Source organism: Haemaphysalis longicornis, unplaced genomic scaffold (assembly GCF_048455015.1).
Source record: "Haemaphysalis longicornis isolate Haplotype H1 unplaced genomic scaffold, Haemaphysalis longicornis Haplotype H1 scaffold_7, whole genome shotgun sequence".
Lineage (NCBI taxonomy): Eukaryota > Metazoa > Arthropoda > Arachnida > Ixodida > Ixodidae > Haemaphysalis > Haemaphysalis longicornis.
Genome location: NW_027526422.1, coordinates 17,587,971 through 17,615,227, shown reverse-complemented (window position 1 = coordinate 17,615,227; position 27,257 = coordinate 17,587,971). Strand labels below are relative to the sequence as shown.

Genomic DNA, 27,257 nt, shown 5'->3' with positions numbered 1-27,257 from the left:
ATTTCACTTTCGTGTTTTACCGATTCCTATGACAGAGGAATCAACCACAGTTTTTTCGAGCATTACCTGGGATGAGAGCGGTATCATATTTCCTACTTATTTGGCTCCACCTCCTAATACACTCGAGAGGCGCGTCAACCCCGGTCAGTGAGGAGCGGCCGATGAGGATTAAACTCTGGTGCGAGTTAGTTGGTTCATGTTCATGAAAAAAAACCAACAGCGCGAACGAAACCGGACCGTTCGTGTTCTACGTATTTCTATTTCTCGGTCCTGTTTCGTTCGCGCTGTTGGGGTTTTTTTTTTTTTTCATGTGGAAAACGATACTTCCTGATGTAAGCACGTTCATAGGAATTTTTCTTCGGAGCGAGACGCACGTGTTATTCCGTAATTACTTGGTTCCATTTTTTTCTGGATGGTGTAGAGATGGGTAGCCCTGTTTGTCGAGAACCATGCGGCCTGTCGGAGTTGTAGCTAGTCAATTTTGTTGCTTGCTCATTGCGCTTCGAGAACTTCACTCAACGTGTTATGGAGTCCAAGCTTGAGAATGTTGTCTGGAGGTGTAAAAGCGGCAAGTGCCAGGGCGAGCTTATACGATTTTCTGATTAGGGCACCTATTTTAGAATATCCCTTGGGGCATTTTATACCGGGCATTCCCAACGGAGGCCCACGACACATTTTGTTACATTCAGGAAGACGTCCCCGAACCGGGCTCCGTCACCTCCGTCATGCGTGGTAGCGTGGTGAAGAGCGGCCGACACAAGTTGCTGCCTTGGTGATGACGGCAAGAAGCCGAAGGCAAACTTAACTGGTTTACTGCATGGCGAAAGATGAGCCGAAGCAATACAGGAATAATACCCTCCCTGGCAAGGTTACAGCGTGACTCGACAGGGCGACAGCATGGATCCGCTGCTGCAAAACGAACTGAACGTTCCAATGAGAGGGAGGGTTTTGTACACAGTATCCATAACGACTGTGCGGCTTTCCTAGCGCTTCTGTGCACACGGCCCAAAAAATAGTACAGACACATGCAACACTCTTTCCGAGTTCGGGAGGGTCGGCAGTACCGGCGCTCGTTTCTGAAAGAGGGGGAAGATGAGGTCTCGGCTGCGGCGTCCGCCTAGCCGGGACAAGTCTCTACATGAAGAACCGTTGACTTCGCGTTTGGCAGCCGCCGAGCTTGAGGCGCCGACAGCGAGACGCCCACACGCCAGCCGTGCACCGGCAAGCTCTAATCTGTTTGAGAAGGCTTCCTTGCACAGCACAGGAAAACTCCGAAACTTGCAGCACGCGTGAAAAGGGTAGGGGAGCGCTGAATCGTAAGTAACAACCTCCAATCAATCACCTCAGCCAGCCATTTAGTCCAAAAAACATACACCGACATCTTGTACCATTATCGCCGGGTACACCTCCTTTACCCTCCTCCTCACCCATCCCTCAACACACAAGACTCGCGAATCTGGCGCCGAATTCAAACACAGACTTACTACAACATGACAATTTTACATCACATTTCACCAACTGTTTTCCCCTACAACTGCACAACATGCGATACACCAAACACCACCTATCACCTCGTGTAGGAGTGCGTCAAGCATCCCAGCCCAAACCAATCCCATCACCTACATTGGAGCAGTGGGAGCATAGGCTGACCAACTACCAGCTCGAGGATCAGGAATTCAGGAGTACCTGATCTCCCGGGCGCGGGCTGCTAGAAGGGGGCGGGGGGAGTTTGTTTTCCGACTTCGAAGACACGTGCAGCCTCGGGAATTTTCGTTCGCGGATATAAAAAAAAATACATAGAACCCTAGCCATCTAAGTTTCGCTTAAAATAAAGTTCCCACTTTCGCGCAAGGAACCACGGATGTTAACTAAGTGCGGAAAAGTGCGCGAGAATTCCGCCTTCGTCAAGGCGCAGCTGCATTCGCTCCCGAACCTGAACTACACAGCACGTTCTGTCCGTTGCTGTCGTCTTACAAAGAAGTTGCGGCTGGTGGTCTGAAGCGGAATTGTCGTTTCCTGTTCTCGCGTACTCGCAGAGATGAGCATGATCGTGCTGTGGTACCCGGACCAGTCCCCGCGGCTGTCCCACTACGAGATGGACATGACGTTCCACCACGTGGACTGTATTAGCGCCGCCACCAAGCACACGCTGTACCTCAGGCCCTCGGGCAGCTACGAGTACAGCCTGCAGCAGGTGAGCAGTGAGGCAGGTGCTGCCATCTGGGAGCGCTCCCGGGAAGCAGCGCCCCGATGAGAGAGCAGCGTTGATCCCACTGGAGCGGCTGTTTGCCGATGGCTGTACGAAGGGAATCTATGAAGCAACAAATAATCCTACATAGAAAATACAAAGCGATATTTTAAGCTTGCAATCACGGTTATCCTTTAGAGGTGGTTGGTAGGAAACTCGCAATACGATGTTGGTGGTGTTTCATTCGCACGCACGCATGCACACCCCTCCTCCATCTCAACCTGCGGATCATCAAACAACTCCGCTGAATAATAAATAACTGTCCCTCAATGATAACAAATCGCTGAATTCTAAATAAATGATCACTGTCTCTAAGTGATGACGACGACGACGACGACGATGTTGATGATGATGATGATGATGATGGTAAGGAGGAGGAGGAGCAGGAGGAGGATCTCCGATGACTGGCAGGACCCCTCTCCCTGCTCTCCTCCTCATTCAAGGGGGAACAACGGCGCCTCGGTCCACTGTACAGGCCGCTGCATGTTGCGTGGGCAACGCGATAACGGGATCATACACTTCACGGTTATCCACAGTTAGACGGTTATCCACAGTTAGTGAAAAGTAAGGCATGATGACGCTGACGAAAAGTCGTTACATTTTCAAGGAGGCGGGAAAATTTTCGCTTGGTAAATATCAGGTGATCGGAGTTCTACGCACCGTCTATGAGGCTTCTACGTCGTCTATGAGGCTTCAGCTACAGATTCCTATTGACACCCCGGCGCTTTGTATTTGCATACTTGCTCGGGGCCAGACAGAAACGAGATTCTCTAGTTTAAAAAAGGAATAAGGAAAAGCGCCTGTTCTTGTGATTCACGTCCTTCGTCGAAACGTTTTTCGTGCCTAAACGTGTTGACTAAGGTTGTACGGTCTGGAATTCCCAAATGAGTTTTTAATTTAATTATACTTGTGATCGTGGTAGAGCGAGAGTGCTCAGTGGTGCCACGTATCCGATATACCGGATATCAGCCTTGATTTGATGCCTTCGAGTTTCTTGCTTTTAACTTAGCTCCTGTACAAAAACATTTTAAAGATGTGGTGTCGTGCAAGGAAGTCCCAAAACTATTTTAATGCGTCAAATATAAAAACGGAGAGGGAGGGGGGGGTGGCTGGTTCAATAAATGTTGTCACATTTAAATATTCAGATTATACTTAGGGCATAGTTTAAATTTGTGCAACGCAAAATGCACCATAAAATGGGCGGGAAAGTAAGAGTTAGTGAGTGCAAAAATAGAGGCACAATCGCGTATGCTGCTTTGATACAGGCGCCGCAGTTTGCTGGTTGACATACTAGGGAGTCCGCTCTAGCGCTTCAAATCGCACGCCGAAACACGTTACGCGCTTTGCGTGCTCCTCGAAAGGTGGCGCCACAGTTCCTCCTTTTTCACATTCTGGTCGCGGAAGACCCGCTCGGGCACCGCTCACCGTCTTGTCGCCGGCTTTGCGCGAGGCAGTGAGATAAGGATTGAATGCCCAACCAGAGAGATCTTCGCAAGGGCGGCCAATGTTTGCTGTCCCACTTTCTGGCCCGCAATCTTCGAAGAGCGTGCCTGCGGCAGCATTGAGTGTTGCCGAGACCGGAAGCCCGAGATGCGAGCGCTTCGTCGGCGAAGAAGCAAGGACGCAGAATGTGGAAGCGTTGCGGCGAAGATAGCGCGCAGGAGTGGGTTAGGTGTGGACGGGTTCTGTTTACACACGCTGGTGCACGCCAGGAAGAGAGAACGAGGAGTGAAGTCTTGCACGCGTCCGGACAGATGTTCGAACTAAAGAGGAAAAAAAATATCACAGGCTCCTATGCTAAATTCTTGAAAATGCGCTAGCATTGCATCCACGTGTACCTCGCGAACTTGAGGATCGGCCCGATGTGCACTCTTCGCTCTCGTTCCGGATGCCTGCAACAGGTGCCAACCATAATTGTTCTTCCCGTTCCAGTGGACTCGTTTGCTCGCTTTGGCGGATGGCTGTGTGTCACTCCTTTAGTTATGGAACAGTATCGGCATTACGTTGCCGTCGTTCCAATACCACATCTTTTGCCGCCTAGCCAACCATTCCAACTCATCGCAGCATGCGGTGGTTGTGGGTGATGATGATGTTTATTAACGGATGAATCTAGCCGTGCGTGAAATTTCTCCCCCGATCAACACCTTCTTGCCGCTATGCGCGGGAAATCAGCAGGAGTAACTAAGGCGTGTGTCCTTTAAAAACCTGAGGATCAGGCGCAAAATGTCTCTCGTGGTGATCCAATCGTCTATTGCAAAAATTTTATCACCCAAAGAGCCATGCGGAGCGGCTCTCCTTCGAAGTTCTTTGCACAAAGCTAACCTGTCCGTCGCATGTTCTCGGCAGTCCATAAGAAAATGTCCGATGTCACCTAGCTGTTGCACAACCCGTTGCGCACAGAGGTGGGGAGAGAAGGTTCAGCTTATGTAGCCACGCCGGTGTCCGCGCTGAGTTGGTCCGGATGCGGAACAGTAAGGGTGCTTCTGTACTCTTCACTCCTTTGGTAACACAAGGTTGGTGTTGCGTCATCTCAACATGCGCATGGAACTACTGGCTGCCAATTCAAATCCTACACTACGTGGCTGACCATCTATATGTCACTTGCACTGTCTTTTGATGCCGCAAATCTTAGTTAAGGAAAAATGGGGATTTGTAATTTTTATTCAAGCTAATTTTTCTCCGAAAAGAGGGTTGAATTGCTAAGGAAGTCATACTTATTAGGTAATTCAGGTTTTAATCAGAGTGCACTTTTGATCACCTCACGTCCGTATGTTCATTTCTGGAGAATAAATTAAACCTAAGCTCCAGCCGGAGCACAGTCAATGCTAATGTCTGGCCAATTTCCCCATCTGGGTTCGTGCCATACCAAAGGCATTGGCCATACCCATCCGGGACATCATCAGCATCATCATCGTCGTCGTCGTCGTCGTCATCCATGGTTCCCCCACGTCAGCGTAAGATCTCAGCAGCCGTCCGCGTTGCGTTCGATGGTAAGACTTTCTACGCGTTCATATAAGCGCCGCACTTTCCCTGTGACGTTTGATCTGCGGCGGCGACCATAGAAGTCACGTTGATTTGCCAGTTCTTCCAGGGTCATGGGGACCTCAACACGAAGTCGCCTCACACTACGAACTGCATCCCAGTCGGTGAGCAGGAAATGTTCGGTTGCCCATCGTCGTGCGGGAACCTGACCGAACTGCACGGCCTGAACTGTGTCGTGAACCCCACCGGTATGCACGAAATCCACGCGAGATGGCTGTCGTCTCTCGAGCAAATTGACCTGTTGCTGTTCGAGGATCGCTTCACCGGCGCCAAGTTCCAGGATGCTCTCATCATTATGCTCCAGGACGACTAAAAGGGGCGGGAACTCCGTCACATGTACGTGAAACTAGTCCGCTGGGGTACCAAAACGCGTTACGTTCTCTGCGCAATCCAGGACAACTGTGTAACGCTCGAGCACCTTCACGCTGCAAGTAACGCCGGAGTGGACTCCGTGAACCCCTGTAGCCCTATGGCGATGAGGTACGGCACATTGGTGAAATCATTCACATACGTAAACGAAGGACTTTCCAAGCACAGCAGACGTATACCAGAAGCAACACTGTACCTCTAGCTCGGCTGTAAATGTAGACCGGCGGTCGCCGCTCCCACCGCCTCACTTCGAAACCAAGGCTTCGATCTGTGGCAGCTTCGTTTACGTCAGCTTGCCAGGAGGGAAATGTGACTGCGACACCGGGCCAATTCGAAACGGTACGTAGTACGAGGCGGAGGCACTTTCGAGGCCTCGCCCTGGGGTCCTTTCTACCACATCAGAACACGCCTGCAGATGGCAGCTTTTCGGTCTCTGTCCCATCTTTCACACATGGAGAATTCCTGAAGATGCTCTTCGAGATGTGCGAGTCTGTCGCTGTGCCCAATGCGAACTCCGCCCCCTCAGCGACGAAATCGACTGCTGCTGCATAGTTGCGGGTACGTTACCTAAAGCTCGTTACACCCTCCTTGAACCGATCCTTGTCTTTCAACATGCTGTCATTCAGCTGCTGTCTGCACGAAGAAGTAGACACGCGTGTCCAGTACGGTATCACTACGGCAGAATGTCACGTCTTCGCTGTAGTTATGGGTGTTAAGAATGGGTGTTTGACCGAACTAACGCAGGGGACCAAGCTGCATCACTTCACTCTTTGGAAGCAGAGTGCCCCGTGGCAGACAAGTTTTTGCGCCAACTCAAGGTTTCGGAGCTGAGGGTATTCATTCGTCGTTCGTGCACTCTCTTGAAGAAGTGCAGGTGGCATGCCGGTGGACAATGAGTGCCCTATACATTCAATGTGCATGAAGAGAACTACCTTGACCTTTGCTCAGCTGTATTCCAGGAGTTAACACGGCTGAAGAATGCCACGCGTCTTAGGACGCTCGATACAGCCGTAGGCGCCTTCTTGAGTCGCTTGTAGCGCCACTTACACCAGCTCACTACTGAGGCAGAGCGAAAGCGCCGCCACGCCACCGCCGCCAACGCCACCACCGTCTCGGCTTGACTTCGCCCTTCTCCGTGCGTGTGAGACAGCGCCTGCAGCCTAAATGTCAGTATTTGCATGGCAATCGTTTCGCAAAGAATAAAGTTTATGGAACAGGCGCTCATGTGTCCGTTGCATTACATTACCCGTGCTTGTGAGGTTCATCGAACCACCACGCTTGCATTGACGCACCTTGGCAGCCACATAAAATGACACTAGGCGGAATGCTATTTAATTAACCGTTAATGAGGCGTTTTCTTTTTTTTTTTGCTGCATGCATTGCTTTACTTGGTTGGTTTTTACTACTTACCTTTTCCCAACGGGAACGATAAGAAAACTTGTTTAAGTGATCGCGTAGTAAGGCAACTTGGTTTTTAGCCATACTTTCAAGAAACTTTTTTCTATGTTTGGCCGATTGCAAGACATTGGGTAAAAGGACCCCTTGTGGAGGAGGGGAGGTCACCAGAGGCGCCTGAAGAGGTTTGAATTTTGGAAGAAAACGAAGACGCACTACCCCCTCATACGTATATTTAACAGAAAACTTGAAGCTCACCTTAGTCTACCAACGATCAGTAAGCACAAAATGTAGCTTAAGGCTCACTGGTCAAGTGCTTGGAATGTCAAAAATAATTTATGCCGTAGAAATTTTGAATTTGAACTTATATCTTCGTTTAAACTATTTAACAAGGATGCCCCAAAGTGCGACAACGAAATAAACGACGCGCTATGTTTTCTTTAAAAAACACGGCTGATACACCTGCAAGGTACGGCCCAAAAATACGTGTAACCCACTAGCAATGTTACACATTGTAACAAAGCAAAAAACAGATTACAAGCAACATTAAAAAAATAAAAAAAACTTCCGCTCATGGTAGGATGATGTAAAAAGAAAATTGGAATGAAATCAGAATAACAATAACCAATACAATTTATTCGTATGCTATTAAGAATGTACTTAAACGCATATGTAGGCATTGCTGGATACTATAAATGGCCATCATCATCATCGTCGTCGTCGTCGTCGTCGTCGTCGTCGTCGTCATTGCCGTCATCCACAGCCTATTCTGGTACTACAGGTACATGAACAGGTACACGAAAGTGAGTGAACAGGTTCGCGAAGAGGTGTCTAGCACTATGGTGCTACGTGGTAGCGCATTCCGAAAGCATACGGCCGGAAAGTTAATTGACATCTTTCACTAGGTATCGTTGGTTCGAATGCGTTGGTTAAAACAGAAGACGGACTAGAAAGGACACATACACTTGGCGTATAGACTGTGTCCTTTCTAGTCCGTCTTCTGCTTTAACCAGCGCAGTCGAACCAACGATGTATAACCAACTAGCCCGCCACCACGCGCTACTCAAGTTCACCGGGTAATTTCCACCTTCGGTATTAGATGCAAACCGAGCTAATGAATAAATGAATGCGTAATGTTTATTTCAAGTAAGGCGTGAACATGCTGTATGCAGTCAGTCTTATACAGACAGTGCACGGTCCATGGGAATGGAAGCCCGACGCCGCGGCTTAAACCTGCTTTCCTCCCCGCTGTCCAGAGGATGCTCAAGAGACTGGAGTTCCCATACGACACGGACTGCATCGACTACTCTAAACGGGACCGGCTGCCTTACTACCCTGCGTATCACACGCAGGAGGTGAGCGAATACATAAATGAATCATTTGGAGAGCGCTGGCGTAACAGCATCTTCGAAACTTACAGTTTCATCACATTAAGAAAATAAAGGGGACAAATTTTATTGCGTCGTAATCCTGATTCGAACGTGTGATACGACAAGAGCTATTTATTAGGGTTCTTTATTATGGTCCCTCCAGCCTTATTTCGGTACCAGGAAGTGTGTTTCCAAACGCTTCGCTGCACAGAACACCCACGTGACATGCGTAATGTCACTGCGCGCGCTCTTCTTTCGAGCGCCTGCTAAACGGAGCCTACTGTTCAGGCTCTGTGGCCTCCATGTAGAGTGCTAACTTCTGGAGCTGACGGCTGCGGTTCAAGCCCCAGCAGGTCTCTCTCTTAGAATTTTTTTTTTCATTACTTACTTTTTTTTTTAATTTAATGTTCTTTTTTTCTAAAGACAAATCTACGTGTTGTTTTTGTTGATAATAGTGATATGCCATGCTTTAGCTCACTTTAGGTTTGGGGCGCAGCCGATGACGACATTTAATCACCATTCTGCATCGCGTGAACAGACATGTCACGTGGGTGCTCTGTGCAGCGAAGCGTTTGGAAATACGCAGGATACTAGGACTGCCGGAACCGGAGCCGCCGCAACGCACTTACCTGAGTTTATTTCAATTCGTCTCGGATCAAAGGATCTGTTAAATGAACTATCAGAGGCGACCAACAGTGTAGAAAGACACAGGGTTCCCCTCCGGTAATATCCAAAAACCACGTGTCCGAAACCATACACTTGCGATTTACGCTTCGCTTACGCTACTGAGCCGAGTGAACTGCGTAGGTCCGTGCACTCGATCCTCAGAGTCTGTCGAGGTGGCGCTAGCTATTACCCTAGAGAAACCAGTGCGTAAACAAAACGTGTGCAGGAAAGGAAACCAGCTTTCGTACAGCATTTGTGATTGAGTTGTGAGTGATCAGACCTCGCCTGGAACCAAGGCTGTTTTCCCTGCGTTATAAAAAATTCTTAATATTTGAAGCGAACAGACACGCCGGAACTAGCGTACGGTTTGCCAGTAATATAAAATTATCGCGTTCAACCAAACACCTGTTCACTTTTTGCTCGGAGGATGCGAGTTGATGAAATTAAATTTAAAAAAAACATCTTCTACGGGAAAACTTCGAAGGCAACGGAACACTGCCTAACGCAATGATGTAATAATAAGGAGGCGAAAAAAACAAGAGAAAAGCGCAGTGTCGAAGTCATCAGGTGCTGTTACCGATGCCCGGTTCACTTCGTTACAACGTTTGATGGAATGCGACTCGGAACCTTCATAGACGTATGCCACTATCGTGTATCACAACATTAAAGGGCCCTCCGCAACACCGCCAATCAACGCTTTTAATCTACTTTCTAAAATAACTTCGTAAGTTACAGTTATCGCCAGAAAGAACTGTGTGATTCGCTCGTAGCAGTGGCGAAATTAGTTATGAATGAAGAAAACTGCATGTTTTTTTGTTTTTTTTTTTCATGTTCCTAAAGTGCAAATAAAAGAAGAATGCGCACCTTGTTATTGCCAGAATTTTCGCGTGTTTCTGCAACTATACTATAAGAAAGACAAATATCTTCATACGAATTTCGGCCCCGCCCGCAGACATGCTTCGCAGTGTGCGTACGCAACGAGACTATGCGTCACTGTGGCTGCACACTGAGTGACTTCCCCTTCCGCGGGTTCCTCAACGAAACAGCTTGCGTCGGACCCAAGCATCAAGGTATGCCAGGGCACGAGCAGGGAGATAACAGGTAGGGGGATCTGTGCTCTTGGTGTTCATTTGCTTGAATTTCGAGGTGCTCTTTGTGTTTATTTGTCTTCTTTGTGTCGGTGGTTTTTTGGTGCCGAATGTCGATGGAGGAAACAAACCGAAGCGACTACACACCTAAAATGTGTGCACTATCACTATTAGAGAAAATGTGACATAATTACACATCAGCTAACTTCAATGAACACCCTTACACCGATCCTAAGCAAGAAATGCACGAAGTAACAAATAACTTCATTCCAACTTTTTTGGGGTGAGCTTGCAATACTAAAAAAAAAAATGTACAGAAATTCAGAGAATTGCCTTTTAATGCATAGCATTCTTATACCGTTTGTCTAGTGTGTGAATTCCTTACAGCCAATTTTTGGGGGTTTTCTAAATTCTGTCCGACCAGTTATCTCCTTTCTCGCTATTATAACGACTACAGTTGTTACTTCCGCCAAATCTGCATTTTTGTGTAAATTAACCGCGTTACACGGTTCGTCATTTTCGCTATTTTTTGTACTTTTCTTATTTTTCGATTTTCCAAAGTTCTATTTTATCTTCATTTACGCTATTATAACTATTAAAGGGGGAACTTCCGCCAAATGTGCGTTTTTGTGTAAATGAAGGGCGCTAGAAGGTTCGCCATTCTCGCTATTTTTTTGCACTTGTCTTACTTTTTTGGTTTTTCAAAATTCTTTTAGACCAATTATATCTCCATTTACGTTATGACTAAATGTGGAAGTTCCCCGATATCTACATTATTGTGGAAATGCAGGGCGTTACACTATCGTGGCTGTGGGGGTACTCGGCGAAGAATGCTACGCATTAAAAATGAACATGTGCACACTGCCGCGATCGACACAGAAAGAGCAAGAAAATCAAAGAGGGCTTCTGACAAGACTGGAATTTCTTTGCTGCGAGCGCTTTAACAACCTCCAAAATAAACTTAAACGAATTATTCTGGAGCTCTTGTTTAAAAAGCTCACGACCACCGGCAAAAATGTAGTTATGTCTTCCTGCGCTCTAGTTGGTTCGTGCCTCTCCCTATTGTATAGCGTGAGCTACACTGGCCGAGGTTGAGCAGTTTCGCGTGACTCCTGGAGAGCCGTGCTGCGCATGCGCGAGGAGCAGTGAAGTCTCACGGCGCACAGCTGGCGCCGCGATTGGATTTGATTTGATTGGATTGATTTGGATTGGATTGGATTGGATTAAATGGGATTGGAAATCGTTTAAGCAGCAGTAAGCATGATAATCAGCTAATCCTAGACAACCAGGAAAGCTAAGAATAACCAGCTGAAACTTAGCTCACGCTACGTATATCCTGGCATAGCCGAGCAAAGCCACTGCTAATTTTTTTTCATTAAGCAAAATCGTCCCTTAACAAAATCGTCCAGGGAAAAATCTAAATTTCCGCAGAGCTCAAACTCAGGGTTTGTTGGTCCTCGTCGGTTCCGAGAATACAGCCGCGAGTGCTCTCTTCCGGTGTTGATCGATGCGTACCGAACCCTGACGGTAACTCATAACTGGGTACAGCGTCTTTTTTCATAAAGACCTCCGCGGAACGCCCCAAAAGGGGGAACTCCACAAACGTAACGCAGGGGTGTCACGATTGCAATGCCGCGTTTTCAGGTGTGCCAGTCATGGTAAAGTCGTAGTTGATGAAAAAGCAGCTGAGGCAACCGGTGGAGGAGGTGTGGTGAGGATGCTTTCCGGAGCTGCGTCGTGTCCAGACTGGTTGCCATTACCGCGATCCACGTGACCCGTGACCCGGTATATCGGTGTGTGTATGCCATTCCGGGATCAAAGGTCCACCGTAAATATCGGATTTGGCGAATGATAGCGCTGACTGCGAACATTTTGTTGGGCCTTCAAGTAACGTCATGGGATTCCGTAGGTAGCCGTATAGAGGGCGGCGGGGGAGCCTCCGCGGAATAAGGGATGTGCTACATGTAGGGATTCTAGATGACTTACATACAAAAGCTCTGCTTGAAAAAGCTAGGACATTGGAAAAGAATGCGTAGAGTATGCACGGTTTTTAAAAAAGCTGTTCCCGTTACCGCACGTAGTCTCAACGCCCCGCCGCCAGTACATTAAACGAGTAACGACACAGCCTGTCGGTTTATCATTTGTAACTGCCTGAATCGTCGTAAAAAATAGAATCAAGTGTAAGAAAGGGAATGAAACGGAAGGGGCCCGACAGATTGCTCAAATATTTCCCGTGGTTTCTTCGTGCCCTTCTTTTCCCTCCTCTTCCCCACACACCAGCGTGCACGTCCAGGCTGCGCCAACGTTACGAGAAAGTCTGCTCGGTTCAATGCAGGGTGCCCTGCGAGTGAGTTCGCCTCCCTCCTCTTCCCTTTTTTCCTCGGCAAATCAGTATGCGGAAGCGTTAATTGCTTTAGGACGTGTTCTGCTCCACTCATACGTATACGTTTATGCCCTTCGCCAAAGCATCACTTCTACGTAGAACATCATATTCCTTCAACGCGATTAAAACTGTGTATTAATGTCTAGAGAAGACTGCTTCACAGTGAAGCAAATCCGGCAAGAGTTTCAGATAGCATTTACTATGTACGGGTGGCTAAATCAGACCTGCCGCCAAGTGCTTGAAGGTCTATTTGTGATGATATAGCGTCAGTGTTTGACGGTTACAACCAGAAGCTATTTGTGCATCCTGGTTGACGTTAGACGATGTGACTTGTTTCTAACAACTTCTGCTCAAGACATGTTCGTTCAATTAAATAAAGCGACGGAACAAATTCAGATAGGAGCCGAGGGTGGGTATGGGAAGGGGGATGCGATCAGCCCTCCTCCGAAACTAGCACTAAGAAGGCCACAGTGCGTGCCATTACACTATCTGGATGCTGCGACTATAGAAGGGACGATGCTCTAAGCCTGAACACAATAGCACCGCTGTTTTAACTCCAATCATCCTGACAGAGGCTTGACTAAAATAGCAGCCAATTCTCTTAGATTGGTTCTTGATGATCACGAGTGCACTTGCCAGAGCGGCGCTGTGTCTTTGGCACTTTGAGTGTATTTTAGTAGCACTAGCGTAACATTGGCTCATTACATGCCGTAATCTTATGAGACGTTCGTCGTTTGCTGAAGCACAGCTTCACAATCAACACCCAGGCCACAAAAAGCACTGCAAACGTGGTACTCCGTAACACATTTCCTTCCAGTAGTGCCAGTATTGTGCAAAGAGTGCAGGTCGCGTGCGAAACAGCTAGAGACAAGGGGGTTATACCAGCTAACCCATGTTTATACTATTATAACCTATAGTATAGGTTATACTAGTTATACTATAACTAGGGTACACTATGGGTTATACTATAACTAGTATAGCTGGTATAACCGATATATGTTATACCAGCTAACCTAACGTCTTAAATACAGGCGATTATTATTTGATATTTTCAGCGAAATCTCCTACGACGCAAACCCTGTGAAGAGTGAGGACTCGGGACTCGTTCTCGAAGATGGGTAAGCTGCTTAGCTTATATTTTTAAGGCTCATTGATAGCACGTTACGACCGCATTATTTCACACACGCTACTCATTCATCTCGCAAGCTGTTGCAGCGTACGCGCAATGTTAGTATGACAAACTGGGCATGCGGGCCATCTGATCGGAGCGAGAACCCCGAGAAAAATATGGAGCAAGAGAAGGAGAGGACCGAACGGCTAGAAGGGGTTAAATGAGCGATACGAACAGAAACGGTGTCGAGGTTCATACTCACGACGAGCAATTGAGGCCGCATGGCGTAATTATACAAAAAATCGCAGGTGCATCTCGCTCTGCACTACGCGTCTTGTTATACGCATTGCCCCCACATACCAAGAGCAATGGTCGTGTATTTTTTGAGGCGCATAGGCTTGCTGGATCAACGTCGAGCTATTGTCGTTTTGGCGATGAAAAAATTCCCGTGTGCTTGACTGTCGTGCAAAGATTTCAGCGCGTGAAACCTAAACATTGAATTTGAGTTTGCAGTCGTTTACAGGCGTGATAGCGCAAGCCATTGACTATATTCCTGACACCGCAGTGTCAGACTGGCATAAGGCAAAATGAAGCTTCATCTGCGTGTCTTCTTTCGTTTCGTTCACTCAGTCTTATTTTTTTACGCTATTTATTCAGCGGCTACCACATGGTGTCCGTCAAGTTCAGCATGTCGTCGACAAGCGTCAACGTGTTGATGTTCATAGAAAAACTGCAGGTACGTAAACTCAACCACATTCTACAAAAACTCGCGCGCCCAAAGTTAAAACGTCGAGGGCAAAGGAGTTGGCTGCGTATCTGCTTGCTTCGAGGCAAATAATGACGAAAGACGATAACGCACGTTAGTGCCGCCCATGCCGTAACGCCACTTTTCTTCTCCTCCTGCCGTTTTCCCCTCTGCTATTACTCTCCCCACACTAACTATCGAATGCCGTACCTCGCACATCAATGAGATTATTGGATGTTGGTCACTGTGTTTGCATTGGTATCCCCCGAGAGGAAAGGGAGTTAGTGTCTTGATTACGACTTTTTTATACAGCGATTTTTATTTCTTTTTTATTTCGAAGGATGTTTTCTATTTAGCAGTGGCAATGTTGAAACAAAATTGCACGCCTTGCTCCAGACTGTAGCACTGATCACCGAATGTGGTCCCCTGGTGATTGTGTATGTTCTTCGGGCCTCCCTGTTCCGCTTGTAGCTCTTTACATCAGAACAAAAGTCTTCTTCCGGTCTGCCCAGCAGCTTCAGCACTTCCTAATAAATTTTGCCTTTCTGTAGAGCGATAAATGAATCTTTTGCCTTCATTCTCTACTCCACACCTTGACCTGCTCCTAGTTCCAGTGGCTCACTCCTCCAGATACAAATTCGTTGGAATTAGAAATATAACGCGTGTGGTGTGAAACTTACTCTGGGAGACGCAATGGCTGTGGGTACATTGCTGTAAAAATAAAACACTTTTAGTTGCGTTCAAGCGGAAAGAAGAGACCAGCCTTGTGAACAGGGCCTATTATAGGATGCAATTATATCCGTCGGCAAACAGCCACGAAGTTCAGGAATGACCTATAACCTGTCAGGGAATGGGCAACCTTCCTAGTGAATCGAATCTTTAATCCGCCTCCTAGGCATCATGGTACAAGTTTCATGTGGCGCGGTCTGTCGTCTCGTCGGTGAGTGCGACTGTGGAGACGATAATGACAAGGAGGAAGGGCGGGGATGCAGGTGACCCAGATCCTTGCTCTGGTTGGCGGCTACTTGGGCATCTGGCTGGGCCTGTCGCTCAACACGTTCGCCATCAAGGTGATCGACTGGTGCTTCGACAGGCTCAGGCGCCTGCAGCGCTCCAAGTACGCAGCCGCCGAGTGAGTGCCTCGCGATCTTCGCCCTCTTTCTTCACCACCCTCCCGACCAGCTGTGCATTGTAGAGTTCATGTCGCCATCAATGGGTAATCCTGAAGCCGTCCGTGTGGTGCATTGATGACACAAAGTTCAGACTTAAGCAAATTTCGAATTGCCGCGCATTTGTGACGTCACCGTGAAACGCGTCCACGGGTGGCCGGTCGCTCTCCGCAGGGTGTCCAGCGTGGCCCGTTTCCTACGGGTGGTGGTGAGCGCTGCCTGCCTGGTGCTGTGCGTGCGCAACTCGCTGGCCGACGTGCACCACTACTGGCGCTTCCCGGCGGCCGTGGTGTACAACGAGGACCGCCGTGTGCGCTTCCCCGGGCTCACGCTCTGCTTCCCGGACGGGTACCCAGCAAGGGCGCATACTATGCATACGTCTTTTCGTGTCAGCCGTGTGTAGACGCGCACGAAAGCGCGATTAGGCCTCGGCTCGATCGAAGCTTGTGTCTTTGATCGGCACTGCAGGGGGAGTTGAGGTGGTATTCCTTCATTTCATTTCATTTTATTTTATTTTCCTTAAAGACCCCCAAATGGGGGACTACATAAGGGGTGGTGGGGGCACAGGACACAGATTTTCAAGGACAAATAACTCGTTGCTTCTGCAGTGAATGAATGGGGGCTGGTGATGGCGGCGTTATGGTGGAGAAGGCCGTTCCAGTCTTTAGCAGCACGTGGAAAGAAAGAGGCAGCGAAGGGGATGGTCCAGGTGTGGTGGCTTGAAAGATGTGTATGGCATTCGTGCAGGCCATGTTGCTTCAATTTCGGCCCGCTGTTGTGGCTTGGGCATGGCTACGTAACTTCTGCCACGGCAACCCTGATTTGCCGACAAAGAGTTGTTCGTTTTGGTTAAACTATAACCATTGAGTTTTTAAACCAACATATGTCGTCAATACATGGCCCACTGAAGAGTGGAGTTACGGGGTGGACGAGATTGCTGGTGACGTAGTGAAGTGATCTTCCAGGGTTCAACAGGAGCGTATGTCGCCTGTGCAGCTACTACGCAATTTACAACTCCTTTTAGGAGAAAACGACCTGTTTAGGCCTACACTTATGCTACTCAAAACCTCGTCTGAGCGTGAACTGATGCACTCAGCTGCATCACCTTCGTTGCAGCTACAACAAGACTGGAATGGAAGAGCTGATGAAAGCTGCAACCCCGGCTCCCACGGAATCAAACGCACCGGCCGACGAGACGGGGGTGAGCACGCCAGTTTAGCTTTGCCATGTGCGTTCTTTATTGCGCGCATAGCTTGCGATGAAAAAAACTGCCCCCGTATCTGCTCCTTTCGTTGCAAATGTCGACAAGAGACGATAGTCTCTCGTCGACGTTTGCCAAGTAACTGCCTCCCTTTGCTTTCCCGCTCACCGATCATGCTGTTCGTCTTCCGTCGCGCTCCTTCAAAAGTAAGCACACTAAAGCTTTGCTCAAGTCAATTTAAATTTACCGCGTTCCACTGCTCCAGGCCGGGTGCCTCGATGCCAGCGCTGCCGTACGGCGGAGATGCGCGTGATTCGAGGCGCCCTGCTTCAACGCTTATAGAACCACGTTTCCCTACTCCACGTGCGTTCCAAGCAGAACGTGGAACTTATGTAGTGGAACCTCTTGTAACTGTTGCCGCTTTATTTCTTAAAATGCCGCCTGCGCGGGCGACAGCAGGCGACGGAGTGAATGTTTTTTTTTTTTTCGTAGTATTGCAGTATTTCATTTCGCAAAAATCAAGCATTTACGAATATTTTATAAAGGAAAACTGTAAATATCACTTATATATTAATTTTCTCTCTAATATTTGCGTAATCTCTTGTTCTTGTTAACCAATGTTGACCAATGTTAACCAATGTTGAAGTATGAACATTACACCGGACTTAGACGTTTCGGTTTGGCTGTGAGTATATAAGACTATTGCGCAGATTTTGTTTCACTTCAGCCGGGTGGCTGAATCGAGTCATAGAAAGACAGAGAGACATACAGATAGACTAAAATTTCTGGGTTTAAGTAGCCGAAGAAAGACTATCGTCTTTAATAAGTCAGGGGACACCTTAGCGTTCTCTTATGATGTGTGTATTCATGAGCATCCCTTGTCATCGAGTTGTGAAAGCATGTGTGTGGGTGGGATGTTGAAGTCACTGCCGACGGGAGCCGGTAGATTGCCCATGAGCCCCCCCCCCCGGCAGGTGACATTCAGAGCCTTCCTGCACGCACCCAACGCCATCTACTGGTTCGCTCGGAACACTCCCTATTTTCTTTTGAGCAACAGCGAACGGAACTCCGGTTTTCGGTCTCGGTAGCTTAGGGGTATAATCGCGGGTTTGGAAGCAAACAGCCTGCAGGTTCGAGTCCAATTAAAGCGGAAAGTCGGGCGAGTTGGTTTCTAATTAATCAATCCGAGTCAAAACTGTGCAAATGAATATTGAATAAATGTTTATTTGACGAGCATTGGTGCTGCTGTTAGGGCGCGCCCTCCCGGAGCTGTGCGAAAATTCTTTCCAAGACCCGGGATTTTTTTCCTTGTAAAACCTTCCTTTCGCTCAAATCTATAGGCATCCGATCCGTAAATAAGAGGGGTGGACCACCATTAATTACGAAATATACTAAGTTTGATATCTTTTGCGTAGGTTTAGAAACTTCGCGAGGCATATCAACCCGTTTCATTAACGTTCTGCATCCCACCGAAAGTGAGGGCTTGTGCCCATCTAGAAACGGATTGTCGCTCTCCGCTGTTCACCCGTACACACGCATAGCACATGTGTAGACGGAGGATTGGCCAAGGATGGCTAGCATTTTCAACATCCGCCTGCTTAACTGCCGGCTTTGTGATTGTTCGCTGACTTGTTACCTCGGCGTCCTGTTAATAGGAAAGTGACTTGCCAGCTGGCCAACTGGCTTGCTTGGTTCCACCCTTCCTTGGTAGCTCGCTGAGTGCTCAGTCGGATACTTGACTTTAGCTTTTCATGCGTTCCTCGGCTTTCTCGGGGAAAAAAAGAGTTGCCTTTCCTTTTTCATTTTTGTTTTCTTGTGATAGGCTCATTTGCACTCCTTTCAGCCTAGTTAATGAGGTACTAGAGATGGAGGGTGAATAAATAAATTGGACAATATGTCAGTGCCGATTCATACCGCAAGAAAGAGAGAGAGAGAGAAAACATCTTTATTTGTCCTGCAAACGCGACGCGGCCTCACGTCGTGTCAGCCGGCCACTCGGCTTCCGTCACCTACTCATGCCTACCCCCGGGTGGGGGTGACACTTTCGGGCGTTGAAGCTCGAGGGCGTCCGACACTTGCTGGACGGCCATGTGTTGTATGACGTAGTCTTTGCACGCCGCCGCACTGACAAGGTACGGCGGGAACGTCTCTGCTGCACTGGCCTCGCTCGGGTGTCTTCTGCAGTCCCACAGGATGTGGGCCGCCGTGGCCCTGTCCTTCTTGCACATCACACACACATCACTGGGGTACACCTCCGTGCATATGTGTTTAGCTATCACTGGAGTCATCAGCGCACGTGTTTGCAGCTGCCTAAACACCACTGCTTCGCGTCGCGTCAGCTTAGGGTGGGGTGGGGGTAGCGTCCGGCGGTTAGTCCGGTACCACTCCAGGGTGTCCTTGTAGGTGGTGAGTGGCACCACCTCGTCGTCTTCCTCCGCCGCAAGTTGGGGGCTCGGGCTCGCGCCGCGGCTGGTGAACGCGCGCCGCCCGGTCCGCCTCCTCGTTGCGGTTCTCGCCCGTGCTCAACGGGCCGGCGTGCGCCGGGAACCACGTAATAGTCACCGCTGATCGTCTGGGGAGTAGGGCCCCGCACACCCTCACAACACTGAGGGAGACACTATTCGTAGCGTAGTGCGAGATCGCCTATCTAGCGTCACTGATGACTGTGGTGCACTCTGGGTTCGCAAGGGCTAATACGATCGCCATCTCTTCGGCCTGGTCCGTGCTCTTGGCCCTGACGCTGCCGGCCGTGTACAGCGCCCCGGTGGTGGCTGCTACCACCGCCGCGGTGTACGTGTTGGGCCGGTCCGGGTACTTGGCTACGTACACGTAGTATGCTCCGGTGTCCGTCGCGTGTGTCGCCGTGAGTGCCTTGGCCCTGGCGAGCCGTCGTTCCTGATTGTGCTCAGGATGCATGTGCCGGGGGATGGGTGGCACGTGGAGGTTGCGGAGCAGGTCCCGCGGGAGCGAGGCTCGCTCCGCGCCGTCCTGCGTTCCTTGTCCCTGGTGCCCGAGCCGCTGTAGGATCGCGCGTCCCGCTCTCGTTTGCCTTAGTCTCGTTAGCTGTGCCGTGCGCTGGGCCTCGGCTATCTCGTCGAGAGTGTTGTGAACTCCCAGCTCGAGGAGCTTGTCCGTGCTGGTGTGCGTGTATAGCCCGAGTGCCGCCTTATACGCCTTGCGGATGATGGCGTCGAGCTTTTTGCGCTCCGCCGCCTTCCAGTTGTGGAAAGCCGCTACATAGGCTACGTGACTGACTGCGAATGACTGGACGAGCCGGAGCAGACTTGCTTCCTTCATCCCCGCATGCCTGGTGGACACTCTCCGGATGAGTCTAGTGGCCGTTTCCATCTTAGTTTCCAGCTTCCTGATTGCGAGGCCGTTGTGCCTGAGCGCGTCTATGTGGAGGCCGAGGACCCTCAGGGTCTTAACGTGTGGGATTGCCGTGTCATCCCGCGTTCTCAGGGTGATGTCCGGGGTTGTACCCTTGCACCTTCCGTTGGGTGGCAGAATTACACTCTTAGGCAAAAAGGACTAAAATAGGGACTAAAATACAGCCGTTAGTCTTCGCGGGCGACCGTTCATCTTCAAAGGGAGTATCTGCGGCAGAGTACGTGCCGTGTGCATAAATTCGGACTAACTGTTCGTCCCCGCCGATCTATAAGGAGTAACGGGAAGACGAAACGCATGCAGTTCGTCTCTTTGCTGCGTCGTTAATCCCCTAATGGCGTCGTCGTTGCCCTTTCGCGCATATGTCTGCGAACAGTTTTATATTTCCAAAACACAAGGCATTGCAGTCACTGGGTGCTTTAGATGGTGCCACGGGAGAAAATATTGATGTTAGTTATAAGAAAATCGCCTAGGGTTAGTAGAGCGGCGGGTAATGGCAAGGAGCGGCGAAGCGCGATTGTCATACCTTCTCGGCGAGGTTATGTTGATACGCTGTGTTGCATTCGATTCGTGCGAGATAATAACGGCCAATGAAAGCTTTCAAGCGCCTTAACAGTAACTCAAAAATTAGTGACAGTAGCAAAAGTGGATTCCTGAGCGTAATGAATATGTATATGTTTAACAGACTAGAAAAAACGCATGTTGCTGATGACAACTGCAAAACAAAAATGCTCGCTACAGGTAAGCGTCTCGAAGTTATCTTTTACACTTGGTACATAATTGCCTTGGGCACCAAAGCTATGACAATGCTGCAACTGCTGTAAAACCCGCTTGCATTTCGCAGTCGCAATCGTCTAGCGACGCGAATTTGAAGAATTCAGGCTAAGCAACACCAAATTCGCTTTCGCCGATGCAGGAAAATATGGCATGTTTCCTTATTCTGACACTCACACAGACGACACCTTTCACATACGTTACATAGAGCACTTAACATATGTATCGAACACTAAGAAAGCACTTAGCTTGCGCTAATTTGTGCGGAAACAAATGAGTCGTCCGATCGCCCAGCTACCTATCTCAACTAGGCGACGACGAGTTGATTGTTATTTACGAAAAAACTATGGTTGTGAGGCTCTACTTCGAATCGAACTGAGCAATAGTCCCTAAACCTAGCAAAGCGCTAAGCGCAAGGCGCAAAACGCGGTCACGTTCGCTTGCACAGATAGAAATTCGGGCACCAGTTGCAATGGATCTGTTGCGTTATGCACAGAACTACACGCTGTACATTTGAATATTATCTGCCGCATGAACTATCCGGCGGCGTGGTCTAGCGCATAGCGCGTCGGGTTCCTTGTGTATAATTCCGGTCGTCAGGGGTTCGATCCCTGCTGGTGCTGGCGTTTTTTTTTTTTTTTTTTTTTTTCTGCACTCTACGCAGTTCGTTCTTGGGGAGTATCGGAACGGACCATCCGGGTATGGGACTAACCGTTCGTCCCCTCGCAGTTAGTCCCCAAAGGGACTAATGATTGTGGCAGAGGCCGTTAGTCCCCGAAAGGACGAACTTTTAGTCCTTTTTGCCTACGAGTGTAGGAGCTCCGACTTTGCAGGCGAGCAGATCAGCCCGGTTCCCTGCAACTGGTTCTCGATAACGTCGATCGCCTGCTGCAGTGCGGCCTCAATGTGGCCGTCACTGCCTCCCGTCATCCACAGGGTGATGTCGTCGGCGTAGATCGTGTGCTTGACGTCCGGGAGGCCGGCGAGCCTGTTGGCCACCCCGATCATCACCATGTTGAACAGAATAGGCGATATCACCGACCCCTGCGGCGTCCCGACACTGCCCAGCGTCTTGGTAGGTAGCTGTATATCCCCGACGTTGATTGCCGTCGTGCGCTCGGTGAAGAAGTCCCTGATGTAGGCGAACGTTCTCTGCCCCATGTCGAGGCGGGACACTTGCTCAAGGATAGCTGCATGCTTGACGCGATCAAATGCACTTTGTAAATCTAGGCCCAGGACCGCTCGGTTGTCTAGAGAATGGGTCGCTTGGTCGATCACCTCCTGCTTAAGCAACAACATGGCGTCCTGAGTGCTAAGCTTAGCCCGGAAGCCCAGGATCGTATCGGGGTAGAGTCCTTCTTCCTCGAGGTACGACTGCCATCGGTTGAGAAGCACATGCTCTAGCACCTTGCCCACGCACCACGTAAGCGATATCGGACGCAAGTTGTCGATGTGAGGGGGCTTACCCGGTTTGGGGATGAGCACCGTCCTCGCCTCCTTCCATCGCTTGGGTAGCTTGCCGTTGCGCCAGCACTAGTTGTAGTACCGTGTGAGAGCCGAGATGGCCGCGTCGTTCAGGTTGCGGAGCGCCTTGTTCGTCGTTCTGTCGGGGCCTGCCGCCGATCTGCAGTTGATTGTCTGGAGCACCGCCCTCACTTCCCACTCCTTTATGTCGCCGTCGAGCCGGGCGTTGACCGCTCCCGTGTAGCTCGGGAGGGGCTCCGGAGGCGTGGACGGTAGGTACTTCTCGTTCAGGCGTCGGCGAACCTCCGCCTCGCCGAGTTCCTGCCGGGTCTTGTGTAGGGTGCGGGCCAGGACGTGCTGTTGCGTTCCCTTGGTCTTAATCTCGTCGAGCAAGTGGCGGAGTAGCTGCCAGGTGCGACTCTTGTGCATCTGCCCGTCGGCCTCTTGGCAGACCACGTGCCACTGCTGGCGTCACAGGACGGCGCAGTGATTCTCTATCTCCCGGTTGAGCAGTGCCACTCTCTTGCGAAGCTTTCGGTTGCTGCGCTGCTTCTTCCATCTGTCTCGTATGGAGTTCCTCGCCTCCAGGAGGTGTGCGAGCCGGCTGTCAGCCTGGGGTGCGGAGTCGTCCAGCTCGATTTCGGTGGTGGCCGATCGGGCTGCTTCGTTGAGGGCTTGCGTCCACTTGTCAATGTCTTCGATGTGTTCCGGAATGCCTCCCAGAGCTTCGCGGTACGCGTTCCAGTCGGTGATGCCTTGTGGTCTGGGCGTCGGCGCCTTGGACTTCAGCGGCACGGTGATTTCCAGGATGCAATGGTCGCTTCCCAGCGTCTCGCCGGTGTTCCTCCACCGCGTCCCGACACCCTTGCCGGAATCCTTGCAAAAGGTTAGGTCGGGGTTGGTGTCCCGCTGCACCGACGTGCCGTGGCGAGTGTGCGCTGCCGGGTCGTTAAGCAGTTGATAGCCCGCGTCCGCAGCGTCCTCGAGTATGGTGCGTCCCTTAGCGGTCATCTTGGGGTAGCCCAGGTCCGTGTGGGGTGCGTTGAAATCTCCGCAGAGCAGCGTGGTGTTGTCCTTGGCCAGCTGGCTCGCCTTGTGAACGAAGGTCCGGAACTTCTGCTGGTAGTGCTTAGGGTTGCTGTACGTGTTGACCACGAATGTGCTCTCCTTCCTTCTTCTGCCCGTGACGATCTCCACTGCGCAGTGCTCGATGGCGCTGTTGCTCAGTAATGCGTGCTCGATATAGGTGATGCCCTTCTTCACTAGGGTACACACTCCCTGGCCTGCGCCCCTCCCAACTGTCCTCGCGCTGGTCGGGCTGGCGTGGGAGCGGTACCCCGGCAATGTCGGGGGGGGGGGGGGGGGTTTCGCTGTGTGTTTCCTGTAGCAGTATAACGTCCGGTTGACGGGTTAGCTGTCCGGTGTACTGCTGTAGGGATGCCTGTTTGCTGTGAAATCCGTTCGAGTTCCATTGCCAAATCACCAGTTCTTGATTGGGGGCTAATGTTGCTCTGGCCATGTTGGTCGTTGACTGGGTTGCGGGTGGTGAGGTCCGGCGCTGAGTCTTGCGATTGCTGCCTGCATTTGTACCAGCGACTCCTGGATCGCCTGGATACTGGCCTGCATTGCCTGTCACGTTTGCTCGAGTTTCGTGAGGCGGGCGTTGATGTTTGCCGTTGTGGCTTCTAGCGCCGCCAGGCGCCTGTTGGTGGATTCCTCGAACCTGGTGAATCGTTCCTCATGTCTGTTGAAGCGCTCTTCTAGTCTTCGTAGGGCCGTCATTCGTTTGCCGTCTGTGGGTGAGTCCGTTGTTCGTCGCTTGGCCTGGGATTCCCACTCGTCCCCCTCTAGTTCCCCTTCCACCATCTCCACGACGGTGGGTGCCTCTTGCACTGGTGGCTGTGGTCTTTGCTGGGCGGCTATCAGCAAGTCCAGCTTCCTGTTCATCTCGTACATTCGCGCTTCCTGTTCGGCGATACGTTTCTTCAGGCGCTCGTTCTCGTTCTTTAGTGCCATCATCTCTGGGCTAGGTTGCAGCTTAGAGGGCGCCGGCTTGGGAGTCTGCGGCGTGACTATGTCGGCCCACGCGACACGCTCCTTCGATCGTGCTTCCCGACCCTTTCGACTGGCGCGGCGGCGCCGGCTATTGGAGCGGCGGCTGCTGCTGCTGCGATGACGTGAGCGGCTGCGCCTGTTCGCAGCTGGCTCCTTCGCTTGCGCCGGCACCTGCGCCGGCGCTCTCACGTGTTCCCTCGTCCGCAGCTGCGGAAAATCCGCTAAGCCTAATGCTCGCTGCTGCTGCTCCACGTGCTTTCGTTCCCACCGGCGGCGTGTGACCACGTACGGGACCTTGAACCGGTTCTTGCACCCCGCCGCCCCGGTGGGGAGTGGGCCGTTGCATAGTTTACATCGTGGCTTACATTCGCCTTCCTGGTCGGGGCCGGGATTCGGCGCGTTACAAGCATAACACACTTTGGCCTCCGGGAAGGGGCACACATCCGTTCGATGACCAATCTTTCCGCAGCACCTACACACGTCGTAGTGCTGGCGGTACAGGCTGCACTTGACTAGGATTGCTCCATACTTGACGCAGTTTGGGACCTTGGTTCCTTCGAACACCACTATTACTGTAGTCGTATTGCCAATCCTGTGTGCGTCTAGTGCCAGCGGGTTGGCCTCATTCACAATGTTCTTCTGTAGGTCTTGGTACGTGTCCGAAAGTGCGATGCCGCGGATTACTCCCTTGGCCGTGCCATTTGGCGCCGATAAGTATGCGCACACCTCGTGCTCTCTCTCGCCGACGCATAGGCGCCGTATGCTTGCGTACTTGTTAGCCCTGGTCTCACTCGGGGTGCTAACCACGATGATATTCTGGGCTGCGTTAGCACAGATAGTGCCGTCCTTAGACTCTTGCAGTGTAGTACCTGCCGCTGCAAAGACGGCCGTCATTATCCTCGACGCCTCCGTGCGGGCTACGTTGAGGCCGCCACGTGGTCGTAACACAATCTTACTCTCCTCCCGCGGCAATGCCCGGGGCATACGGGCCGCTCTACTAATTCGTGCAGCTACTCTTTTCGCGTATGCTGCGCGGCTGGTTGTAGGGTTCAGTTGAGAACCAGTAGGCTCACCGCTTGCCGTGGTGGGGACTCGCTGCCGCAGGCGCTTGCCGGCGGCTTGCCAGCCCTCGGTGTCGGTCGGCGGGAGTTCGGTGCCGCTGACTGCGACGGCCGTGCACCCGATGTCGTGGTTGAGTAGCACATTCGTTGGCTGTAGATCTTCACCGCTGGCTGAAGAGTCGCCAATATCCATGGCAGCCGTGTCGGCGGCGGTAGATGCCATCCTCGGAGCTCGGCGGCCGCTCCCGGCGCGCCTGGGGCCGTACTCGAGCCAAGCCTATCTTAGGCTTAGCGAGGCGACCACGCCGGAATCCGTTGAACTCCCACAAATAGTTAATGAATCACTGCACCTGACCAAGAGTGGTATCGGTCGATGCTCCTGACGAAGCTGCGTCGAATGGTGATATTAATCCGTCGGAGAAATCAATTAGCACTGCGAAATTGATTATAACATGCGGAGCCGATGCAAGGTGCGTTGCCGCGCCTGGTCGTCGTCTCTACCGCAAGAAAGAAATCTGGCGTAGAATTTTAATGGGCGTGGGTGCCTCGTGCAAGCGGTCTCAAATATAGTGAAGAGTATTATTGTCACTAAAGAGGACGGTATAGAACCATCGCGTACTCCCGTTGATGATAAATGGAACAGAAATTGGGGCCCTAAACACCTCGAAAGAGGTGTGGTTTACGAGTTATTGAAAGAAGAATGATGAAAGTAACGTTTAGGAATAGGAAACGATCGTCGTGGATTAATGACATCCCGGCTTGAATTAAGAGAAAGAAGTGGAGTTAGGCCCGTAATCTAATGCGCAGGGCTGATAACAGGTACTCCTACGAGGGACAGAATAAAAGGAAGTTGTAGGCGTGAACCCTGGTGTGAAGCCCCTTCGCCCGGCTCACGAAGTAGCGTCGGGTGCTGAGAACCACCACCTGACGGGGCAAGGAGTTCCTCGCGCGCCTCTCTCTCCCTTGCGGGGCACTGCTCGACCGATACGGGGCTATCTTAAGGGTACGTCAGTGTGACGTAGCCTTTTCTTCGACGGCGTCCTGGGGCGGCATTCTCGTAATTGTCCGCTTTGAAAACGTCCGTTTTGCGTCCGTTTTATTGTAACGTACTTCCAGTTGTAGGTGGGATTTGGGTTTACTTTTGCGCAGCTGTTCTTGTAAACACACTCTAAACGACTAAATCTATTTTAAACTATCTTTTATGTGTTTATTGTTCCGCCAGCGAACCAACAACAAGGCGACAAAAAAATCGTCTGCTACAAATCGTCTGGTCCGAGAAGCCGCGGCTCATAGCTCCGCCGCTTCCATGGTGTCACATCCGGGTGTTCGCTTTTAGCCAATCAGGGCTTGCTCAAAACGTACACTTTTGAAACGGACACAAAAGGGACACAACACGAGAATGCCGCCCCCGATCGTGCGCACCCGTAACCACACTGCAGTGAACTGCGAGCTTCTTGTTCACTATAACAGCACGGCGGAGCTTCCCGAAGGAGACCGGCCAAGAGCGCCCAACAAGGTGTGCCACGCATGTCTGTCGTACCAAGGCTTTTGCTGCGGAGCTGCTTCCGTTGCTTCCCACCTGTGTGGAAGGGTAGCACCCACCTTGTTTCTATGATTGCATCATTTGCCGCTCATACAGGCGACCTGCTGCCATGGAGGCTCGGTCAGTCCTGGTCCACTCCGAGGGGTTGGCCCGCGTTCAGCGCTTTGACGGCTGCTGCCGTTAAAG

General features: G+C 50.7%; 1 protein-coding gene across 1 annotated transcript in view; it reads left to right on the top strand.

Annotated features, from left to right (window-relative positions):
• The window catches only part of LOC144147175 (bile acid-sensitive ion channel-like), an 80,850-nt gene that overhangs the window by 30,623 nt on the left and 22,970 nt on the right, over window positions 1-27,257 (top strand). The window contains exons 6-14 of the mRNA XM_077679246.1: window positions 2,037-2,194; window positions 8,311-8,409; window positions 10,043-10,160; window positions 12,459-12,525; window positions 13,617-13,679; window positions 14,330-14,408; window positions 15,410-15,549; window positions 15,761-15,934; window positions 16,703-16,787. Coding sequence (XP_077535372.1) covers window positions 2,037-2,194; window positions 8,311-8,409; window positions 10,043-10,160; window positions 12,459-12,525; window positions 13,617-13,679; window positions 14,330-14,408; window positions 15,410-15,549; window positions 15,761-15,934; window positions 16,703-16,787 — 983 coding nt within the window. The remainder of the gene's footprint in view (window positions 1-2,036; window positions 2,195-8,310; window positions 8,410-10,042; window positions 10,161-12,458; window positions 12,526-13,616; window positions 13,680-14,329; window positions 14,409-15,409; window positions 15,550-15,760; window positions 15,935-16,702; window positions 16,788-27,257) is intronic.